The sequence below is a fragment of the Trypanosoma conorhini genome (assembly GCF_003719485.1).
Source record: "Trypanosoma conorhini strain 025E chromosome Unknown Tco_14.4_contig_00041, whole genome shotgun sequence".
Lineage (NCBI taxonomy): Eukaryota > Euglenozoa > Kinetoplastea > Trypanosomatida > Trypanosomatidae > Trypanosoma > Trypanosoma conorhini.
In genome coordinates, this window is record NW_021704124.1 from 20,483 (window position 1) to 29,850 (window position 9,368).

The following is a 9,368-nucleotide window of genomic DNA, read 5'->3' on the forward strand; positions in this document are numbered from 1 at the left end:
GATGAAAGAAAAAAGTTTATCAAATGATGCCGGTGTCTGGTTTAGTAGGCATTAATAGAACCAAATTTTTGGGCCAGACGAAAACGGAGAACTCATTTTCATAATTGTAAGCTAAAAAAGAGGCCGAAGCTAAAACAAAAATAAATAAATAAAATAAATCAAAACGTTCATGGCTCTATCGCATGATTCGCATAGCGAGTAAAAAATGCTTCGATGAAGTTCACCAAGTGAGAGATGTCCGTTGTCCCACACATCTCTCGAACACTGTGCATGCTCAGCATTGGATTGCCAATATCAACAGTTCGTATTCCAGATAAAGAGGAAATAATGGGTCCAATTGTTGAGCCACATGGTGAGTCATTCGGTACACAAAATTCCTGCATGGGAATTGAGGCTTCTTTCGCAATTGACTTCACAACTGCAGCGGTAGCACCATTTGTAGCATAACGCATGTTTGCGTTATATTTAATAACAGGTCCACGATGAAGTAGAGGTCGGTGATTTTCCTCATGTTTGTCCTTGTAATTTGGATGTAGAGCGTGTGCACCATCAACGGAAATTAAAAAGGAATTTGCTACAAGCGTGGACCGATGCGTCTTTGAGGCCATAATATGTTCAATCAAGTCTTGGACCAGGGTCCCACCTGCGCCTTGTGAAGTTTCAGACCCAACTTCTTCGTTATCAAAAAGACAAATCATTCTTAGCATATTGTCCATATCAAGGTTCCTGTCTGCTTGCAGAAGCGCTTTTATACCACAAAAACAAGAAATTAGATTGTCCAGACGTGGCGCAAAAACAAACTCATCACACGCCCCACCAATCGTCGCTGGCTGAGTATCAATAACACTTAGGTCGTAATCCATAATATCATCCGGTAAACAACCCAATTCCTCTGCAAGTAGTTTCATAAGATGAAAACTGTGCTGTTTGTCTTGGTCGCCATTTAAGGCACCCGAAACCTCGGTTGCAATAATGGGAACCAAGTGTTTTTCCTTGTTTGGTGCAAATACCTCACGTTCCTTAGCTGTTTGAAGGTGAATTGCAAGTGAAGGAATTCGCACAATAGGTCGTTTTAAATTCACAAGACGCTTCTCCAATTTTGCTGAAGATAAAAACACCCTCCCAGCGACCGTTAAATCCCTATCAAACCACGTATGCCAAAGCCCGCCACCATAGCACTGGACCGCGATACCCTGATATTCCCCTTTATCAGCTTTTGTTCTTGGCTTCAATGCAAGGTTAGGAGAATCCGTATGAGCCCCCACAATCTTTATGCCGTTTGAAGGTTCAAATTTACCCCCCACTGAAAAAGCAACCAGGCTGCTATCATTTCTCGTAACATAATATCGACCGCCCGCCAGAATAGGAGGCCATACCTCGCCTTCTCGGAGTCTTTTGTATCCGGCAGCAGTCAACCACGAGGAAATAACCTCAACCGCATGGAATGGGGTACAAGCTTTATTGATAAACTCAACAAATTCTTTCGCAAGTTCCATGACAAGAGAGGTCAAGAATGATGTTTCAAGAATTAAAACAAAATGAAAAAAAAGACAATCAACTTTCCTATTCTTGTGTTTCGCAAGAGAAAAGCAAAATGAAATAGAAGAAAAAAAAAGGATGAAAAGATATTCGTCGTGCATCCTGTATAGTGCAGTTAGTACAAAGGGGGGAAAAAGGTTTGAATCCCCAAATCAAAAAGCAAAAAAAAATGATGCTCACAAAACCCGATGAAGACCAAACAATATTCTCACATATACAAGTAAATAAAAACTCTCAAAGATCCTTCAAATACTTAAACGAGTAGACTGTATTGTCGCGGAAACATTCAAACCAATCTTGGTGTAACCAGCAATACCAGGAAAAAAAAGGCAGGCCTTGGCGTCATTTATTCCAAGAGCAAAGCTCAATGCCTCATTTTTCCAGTAAAAATAGATGCACCTACGCCTTCGGCAGTTTACAACCCAGCCCCCTTAATTCCAAAAAGAATATAGAACAAGCGAAGAAAAGTTCGTCCCCCGCCAAATAGTCAAACCCGCGGCACAATTTAAAAACAACAAAAACTATATACAGAAACCAGCCTCCTGTAAAACAAAAAAAGTAAATGAGAACAAAGGTTAATATAAAAGGACTATTGTGCCACCAATTATATGGGACTTAATTGTTATTTCATTCTTATTTCTTAGCCATGTGAACCAAAAATTTTTGCTACATACTCGATGCGTCGGACCGGCAAAATGCAATTGATATAATACCAACCCAAAAACAACAAAAAAAATCCTAGTACTAAAAGCCGTTGTACACATAAGATCGTCCTACTTGCGTGAACGATGGGAGCTAAACCACATATACAACTGACATGCGTCAAGAAAATACATGAACCCTCTTAATTTTAAAAACAAATTTCAGTGACAGAAAAAAGAGGCCAAAAACAATTTGAAGCCACAACAAGGAGCCATATAAAAAGGCTTACACGGCATCAGCAAAAAAAAACTCACAACCTCGCCGAGAATATGTCACACTTGCCAGCAAAGCCCTGAACGGTTTAAGCTAAAAAAAAAGAGGCAATATTCCAGAAGATTCCCAATAGAAGGAATAATAAAGAAAGAAAAAATAGAAACAAACACAAATAAAACAAAAAAAATTTCATCATCCCTAAAAAAAAAAGTTCAGAAAAAAAAGGCATGCCTTTTCAGACTTGGTACATGAAGCATCTCCAACTGCAAAAACAAAAGTCATTAGCATTCCAAGAAAAAGAAAACATTGATACCAGCTCACACGTATATAGTGTCAGAAGAGTGGGCATCGCATTCAAACGCCGCGGCGCAACACAGGAAAGAAAGAAGTAAAACTCCGAGAAGAGGCCAGCACGGCCTACGGGCCGGCGCACGCTTCGAGAATTGCAGAACAAAGGCCCGAACATGCCACGCGACCCCCACCCCCCCCGGCGACGCGAAGAAGCCGCCGCCTCGACTGCGAGCCGCGACACCCCCGCCCCCCAAAAGCCGGGAAGAGGCCGAGCCCACCAGCGCAGGGGGGGGGGGGAGGCGAAAGAAATAGCTTGTGGTCCAGGTTGGCCTCCGTTTGCGGGGTCGCTGGCTGGGGGAAGGTGGTCGCGGTCGTTTTTTTTTTTTGCCTCTTCAATTTCTTTTTTTTATCGCTCGCCGGACCTGCTGCTGTGTTGTGGATAACTTCTCTTGGGATTCGAGTGTCGTGTGTGTCTTTTTTTATTCTATTTTGCTTCTTATTTTCTCTGATGTCTATTTGCAAATTCTCTCTTCTAGGACGGCGCGTTCGAAGCTGTTCCGAATGCTGCGACGGACGCGTCTGCGTATTCTTCAATCCTCGGCTCACACATTTGCAAATTCGGCCCAACAACGCAAAATTGATGAGGTTGTTCGCGTAGATCAAGCGGGAGAAGTGGCAGCAGTCCGAATTTGTAAATATCAGCTCTTCTGGACGTCTCCGCTTGATGCCTCAATTCCAGTCGTTAAGGAAATCTTAAAGGATGAAGTTGTCCACGAAAAGACAATGAATGAGCTTGCCGCGAAGCATTCTGTGAGGCTTACAGCGCTGGATCCAATATTTCATTTAGGTGCCTTTGCCATGGCCACCGCCACTGCCTTTCTCGGTAAAGAAGCAATGATGTGTTGTCATGCTGCAGTTGAAATTACCATTGCGGGGCATTATAACGATCAACTTCGTGAACTTGAGGCAATGGAAAATGTGGGAACTGTTTTAAAAGATGGTGATGCCAAGGCTTGGAAAGATGTCAAGGATATAGTAGTTAAATTTAGAAACGAGGAGGAGCATCATCAACGCCTTGGTGAAACAAATGGGGCAGATCAGGCACCAGCGTATCCCATTTTATACAATGGGATACGTTTAGCATGTAAAATGGGGGTGGCTCTAGCGAAAAAGATTTAAGCGTTTCAACAAATGCCTAGGCGCGAAGGGGAATTTAGGAAAAATATAACAGGGAGAAGAAGAAATCTCAAAAAAAAGTTATGCTTTTTTATTATTTGGGATGTTATATAATATATATATATATATATATATCCAAATAAATATAAATATATTGCCTACATAACTGCTTCTTGACTCTTTTATTATTACTATTATTATTCTAGGCATTTAACAATAAAATGAACACTTATCCTCAACAAGTCATTGATGCCGACGCTAACTGTAATGACAAGGTGAAGACTCTGCAAGCAGAAACCGAGTCTGAGGCAAACCAGGTACGCATTGATTACAGGAAAAAACTTGAACGTTTATTTGAGCAACGACAGGAGAGTCTCGACAAAATAGAGGGCTTCTGGAGTGGTGTCTTGGCAGCCACTGATACTCCATTAAAGCCATTGCTTAATGGCACAATCGACCCCAAAATTGTTCGTGCAATTACGAGTTTCAAGGTAACCACATTCGTTAAGGATGGTTTACTATGTCGAAATGTTTCCGTTGTTCTCCGCCCCAACATGTTTGCAGAACAAGGAACTATTCATCGCGCGGTGGATACCCATCTTCAGACGCTTTCAATGGAGCCCATCAAGTGGAAGTCTGGAACGGAACGCGCGCGTCAGGACTCCGTTTTTAGGTTTTTTACACCCGGGTGTGATGATGAAGGTTTTATTGATGATGCATTGGACGCTTTTGACACGGTTTTCCAGAACCCATTTTTGGCACTTGAGCCTAATGAAGATTAATAACTACATGCGCGTTATTTGGATAAGAAAAAAGATTACTAAGCGGAAGAGGTATGAGTGTGGTACTCATAGAATCCCTTTCTTGGATTGGTTAACAATTGCCTTCTCCTCTGCCCTTTTTTTATTCTTCTTCTTATTGGCCGTGAGTTAATTCAGTGTATTATCTCCCTTGCTGTTGTGTTTTACCTTACGCTGTTTTTTTCTCCTTTTTTTTTGAATAGAACAGAGAACTCCATTAGCGATATGTCATCGCTTCGATCAAGCACACGTGAGGTTGAAAACATCTTGCACGATGTTGGGGCCTCTCTTCGCAAGTTTCAGGGTTCTAAAGGTTTGCGGTGCTTACTTGATCAAGGCAAGCTTTCGCTTTTGTCTGCAATGGGTGAATTTAAACAAAGTAGTGATGCGATCTATGATACACGCATGAAAGTGGTTTCACAAACCCGTGTTACTATACTAAAACTGTCGGATTGTTTTGATGCTGTTGGAAAAACTGTTGAAACTCTGTTTCTTCAGCTAGGTGAACTGCTTTCAGAGCTGCATCAATTTAAAGAAATTTGCGAAAATCATTTAGAAATGACAAATGAAGTTCCTTCTGAAGACACCGGATTTAGTGACATTAACTCGATGAGAATTGAATTCGCTGCCTTGAGCCGAGAATTGAGCAATGATATTAGGATCAATTGCTGTGGGATACAGTCTTCTTCTCTTGAGCAAATTGATAAGGTTTATATGGATGCAAAATTTGGCGTTGGAAGAGCTCAAACTGCATTTGATGCTACGAGAAGGAAGGCACAAGTTTGTGAAGCTGAATTGTTGGCAACTCGTTCGAGTGGTTCTGCCGATCAGGTGAAGCAGATGGAGTTTAAGCTTCATTCTTTGCTAGAACGCCTTCACGAAAGCGGCGACCAATACCAAGAGGCTTTACAAGGTAGCATGAAGAATACATCGTTTATTTTGGAACAGGTCTCAATGGCGACGTGGGCAGCAGCGAACGTATTCTTTTTGCAATTGGGTACATTTTTCAAGGATGTGATGAGTCGATGTGATGTGCTTGCTGGGGCTCTGTCTTCGGTGAAGAACAACCGAGGCGTTTCTCGAAAAATAAATTTGGAGAAGCAATCCGCTGCTGCTGCTGCCGCATCTTACATATCTTCCGCCACCGCTATATCACGGCCTGAAGAGGAAAAAAATGGCCCAACCACGCCACCTTCTCACGAAGTAGTTGACTTGCTTTGTGCTCAACAAAGTGATGGCTTCGTATCACACCTTCCTCTGATCGAAGGCTCTGTACCTCGAGGAACAAGGGAGTTTGATATAGATGATATTTTCAAGTAGTCCTATGTGAAGCATAATTGCTTTTCTTCATGGTCTATTAAAATTGTCTCACCTTTGGCTTGTACAGGTAACATGGATGTGACCGTATTTTTTTTTTTTGCCGTGTATGATATTTTACGTACACAGCAAATCGAAGAAGCAAAAAAAAAACGACATGAAAACAAACTCGTCGCTCTTCCCCATCTTATTCGTTTATAATTGTCTAGGCAACAGTGAAACAGAGGACGGAAGAAGGAGAGTAAATAAGAAAATGCTTAAGTTATGGTTGCGTGAGCCTCATCAGAGTGATGATGAGTCGATAAAACTTATAATTGATGAGGAAACGGACGTGTCCGATGTGCTTCTGAAGGTTCCTGAACTTCTTCGAGTGCAGCAGCTCAAACCTTCAGAGATTCAGGCGGAGTACAAGGACAAGGTACTTTCCAATCGTTTGGTTGTCTCGAGACTTTTTGAGGGAAGCAAAGAGGGCACATTTGTTATCCGCCCAAGGCCTGGTGTAGTTATTGCCCCGAATGATGCATGGAAGGAATCCTCCGTTTCAGGAGTTCGTAGCTGCGATAGAAAAAGTGTGCCTACCTCGGGTCGCACTAAAGGTCACCCACCTCCCTCACCAAGAAGAAATCAATTTGGTAAGAGTGCAAGCGCAACTTCTGACACTTTGAAAAGGACCGGCTCTCTTGGCGGAGACCGTGGAAGGCCTCCAGTAGCTAGAAGCACAAGTCGGGGAGCGACACCAACCCGAGTGGTTGGAGGGGGCACTCCGAGAGATACAAAAGCCAATATCGCTGCGCACCAGAATGAGAGAAACATAACAAGTCGAGCAACAACCCCCAGGCGAGGTGCCTCCGTTCCCACATCCGATCGGCAACCAACGGTTCGTTCTCGGTATATGGACCCAAAAAACGTGACATCTCGTTTTCGCCAAGAGGCCGAGAAAGTGCGAGCGCCTTCAAAGAGAAACCAGGTACAAGCTGTGTGTGACAGTTTTAAACCTCAATGGGGAAAGCCTCTCTGTGCTACCTGCAACCACTCAAGGCAGGCACATTGGGGAACTCATAGGAGGAAAAACTCTGGAGTGGAAGCAAATTTCCCATCGGAGATCGACGGCCCTGCAAACGACACCACACAGTTTGGGAGCGCCGCTCCAAATGAAAAAGCATTGACGGCAACAGAAACAGACAGTATCCAAAATAACATGGTCGTTGCCAATGCTGCATCGTTATTGGGGCAGGAAGAGTATTAAAAGGAAATTTCATCTGGCTCTTCACAGACACACACACACGCATATACACAAAAAAAGGTCCCTGGTGTTATGCCTATCATTATTCTCGTCAACTTCTTTTATTTTATGTTTTCTATCTGTGTGTAGATGTACGTGTCTTTAGCTTTCTGTGCGAACGAAAAAGCAACAAAATTGCAGTGGTGGCATCTTGATGTCGATTTACTCATGCTATATATGCACGTGTGTATATGTGTACTTTTTTTTACTCGTCATTAGAATATAAATAGTCGCCGTGTGATTTCTCTCTGTATCTAGTGTTGTTCGTACTGTTTCCTTCCCTTTCATTCGTAGCTGGTGTAACTCAGGTTAAGAAATGAAGAAACTAGGGCTTGTTTTAGATGCCGCAGCCGTGGAGAAAACCCAACGAGACCTTCAGTCCTATCAGATAAGAAATAATAACTCACTTCAGCTGCGAGCATTTTTGATAAATGAGTCTGGTATGTTCACTAAAGACGGCAGAAAGTTGCCTGGTAGTGTAACAAAGGAGGATATTGATGATGCCTCCAAGAGGCTCATTGGTCGAGGGGCAAGTGGGGCTGTTTACTTTGCGAAAATGAAGGATGGGAGCCCTGTAGCTCTGAAGCACATACCTATTACTTCTAAGCCACATCGAGATGAGGTAGATAGAGAGTTGTCCTTTTTCAGCTCTCAATCGCACTCGCCTTTTGTCATGAAAAATTTGGGGGCCTTTTGGGATTGCGAGGAAGCTGCTATAGTTATACCCATGGAGTGGATGGCGTACACTCTAAAGGATTTGAGTTGCTTTTGGGACGGCATCGAAGAAACTATTTTGCGTGATGTCTTTTTTCAAGTTGTTTCGGGTCTGGTGTATCTTCACGATATAAAGCGCGTGATACATAGAGATTTAAAACCGAGCAACTTGCTTATTCGTGATGATGGATATGTCAAAATTGGAGACTTTGGGGTGTCAAAACTTGTCCAAACTCTTGATGTTTCTTCAACCTACGTCGGGACAATGTATTTCATGGCCCCAGAACGGCTAGAACAGGGCGCTTACGGATTTAATAGCGATGTGTGGTCCCTTGGGCTAACCGTCTTGTCTACTGTAACCGGAAAGAACCCTTGGGCCCCTCCAGAAGAAATGAACATATTTCAGTTATTGGGTAGAATTGCTGGCAATACAACACCAGAATTACCAAAGAGACCCGCATACTCGGCGGAGGCTCGCGACTTTGTGAAGAGATGTTTGGTTAGAGATCCGCAGGAGCGACCATCAAGCGCTGATCTCTTGAAGCACCCGTTCTTTAAAGATTGCACGGAGGCATCTGCTGTCGCTAACGTCAAACAGGGAGTGGATTACATGACTCGTCTGATCAACAATGACGCAAAAAAAATAAGTTCCTGAAGCGATCTCAAGAAGCTGTCACAAGGGAATTGAATGCTAAGCTAGACAGGTTAGGTGATTTGTAGTATGGGCGCTTTATTTTTATTTTTGTTTATTCTTTTTTTTTTCGCTTGTTGTTCTTTTCTTCTTTGCCTTTATTGTAATCATTGAAGTACTAGAAGTGGTAAACACAAGGAATTTTTTCGTGTTGCTGTTCCTGTTGTGTTGAATTTCATTTGCTTCATTTGTTGTTGTTGTTTGTTGTTCTTGTTGTTGTTTTTCTTTTCTTTGTTTGATACGTTGCAGAAGGAATTCGTTGGTCCTACGTGTGTGTTCGGCGGGGTGTGCCGAATTTCGCCCTTCTTGCTTTATCAAATATATATATTACCGCAAACGGTGCGTCTGGAGGGCGTTGCCCGCCCGGCACCCCTCCACATTTCCCCTCAACGCGCGGGGGAAGGGCGAAGGACGCTTTTTAGCAGCAATGCCCCTTCGTTGGGGCCTAATGTTTTAATAGATGGTGAGCCGATCTCGTTTTGGAAACCGCCCCTTTTGGCTGGGGGGCCGCTTCGCGCGAGACAGCGCAGGCGATGGAGAAAGAATAAATCGTGCTTACTTCTTTTCTGACTTTTATCTTTCCTTTTTTTCCCCACCAAATAAAAAAAAACGATTTAGACTCTTTTGAACTGTGTTTTGTCCG

The 9,368-nt window shown here is 43.0% G+C and overlaps 6 protein-coding genes across 6 annotated transcripts, besides 7 other annotated features; 5 read left to right on the forward strand and 1 right to left on the reverse strand.

Annotated features, from left to right (window-relative positions):
• Positions 1-130: 130 nt before the first annotated feature.
• Positions 131-164: a sequence feature (A-rich).
• A 3-nt stretch (positions 165-167) lies between these two features.
• Tco025E_01299 (putative aspartyl aminopeptidase, putative,metallo-peptidase, clan MH, family M20) lies at positions 168-1,496 on the reverse strand (the record flags this gene model as incomplete). Its single annotated transcript, XM_029368237.1, has 1 exon — positions 168-1,496. One exon carries the CDS (start codon positions 1,494-1,496, stop codon positions 168-170), a length of 1,329 nt encoding a protein of 442 aa, XP_029231732.1.
• Positions 1,497-2,591: 1,095 nt separating this feature from the next.
• Positions 2,592-2,641: a sequence feature (A-rich).
• A 665-nt stretch (positions 2,642-3,306) lies between these two features.
• Positions 3,307-3,924, forward strand: Tco025E_01300 (ubiquinone biosynthesis protein COQ7; the record flags this gene model as incomplete). The annotated part of the gene is made up of 1 exon (XM_029368238.1): positions 3,307-3,924. One exon carries the CDS (start codon positions 3,307-3,309, stop codon positions 3,922-3,924), a length of 618 nt encoding a protein of 205 aa, XP_029231733.1.
• Positions 3,925-4,028: 104 nt separating this feature from the next.
• Positions 4,029-4,076: a microsatellite.
• A 27-nt stretch (positions 4,077-4,103) lies between these two features.
• Positions 4,104-4,123: a microsatellite.
• Positions 4,124-4,142: 19 nt separating this feature from the next.
• Tco025E_01301 (template-activating factor I) lies at positions 4,143-4,703 on the forward strand (the record flags this gene model as incomplete). The annotated part of the gene is made up of 1 exon (XM_029368239.1): positions 4,143-4,703. One exon carries the CDS (start codon positions 4,143-4,145, stop codon positions 4,701-4,703), a length of 561 nt encoding a protein of 186 aa, XP_029231734.1.
• Positions 4,704-4,946: 243 nt separating this feature from the next.
• On the forward strand, positions 4,947-6,041 carry Tco025E_01302 (uncharacterized protein; the record flags this gene model as incomplete). The annotated part of the gene is made up of 1 exon (XM_029368240.1): positions 4,947-6,041. The coding sequence occupies one exon, from the start codon at positions 4,947-4,949 to the stop codon at positions 6,039-6,041; it is 1,095 nt and encodes a 364-aa protein (XP_029231735.1).
• Positions 6,042-6,291: 250 nt separating this feature from the next.
• On the forward strand, positions 6,292-7,284 carry Tco025E_01303 (uncharacterized protein; the record flags this gene model as incomplete). The annotated part of the gene is made up of 1 exon (XM_029368241.1): positions 6,292-7,284. One exon carries the CDS (start codon positions 6,292-6,294, stop codon positions 7,282-7,284), a length of 993 nt encoding a protein of 330 aa, XP_029231736.1.
• A 22-nt stretch (positions 7,285-7,306) lies between these two features.
• Positions 7,307-7,334: a microsatellite.
• A 302-nt stretch (positions 7,335-7,636) lies between these two features.
• Tco025E_01304 (putative protein kinase) lies at positions 7,637-8,689 on the forward strand (the record flags this gene model as incomplete). The annotated part of the gene is made up of 1 exon (XM_029368242.1): positions 7,637-8,689. The coding sequence occupies one exon, from the start codon at positions 7,637-7,639 to the stop codon at positions 8,687-8,689; it is 1,053 nt and encodes a 350-aa protein (XP_029231737.1).
• A 74-nt stretch (positions 8,690-8,763) lies between these two features.
• Positions 8,764-8,819: a microsatellite.
• A 55-nt stretch (positions 8,820-8,874) lies between these two features.
• Positions 8,875-8,961: a microsatellite.
• Positions 8,962-9,368: the final 407 nt, after the last annotated feature.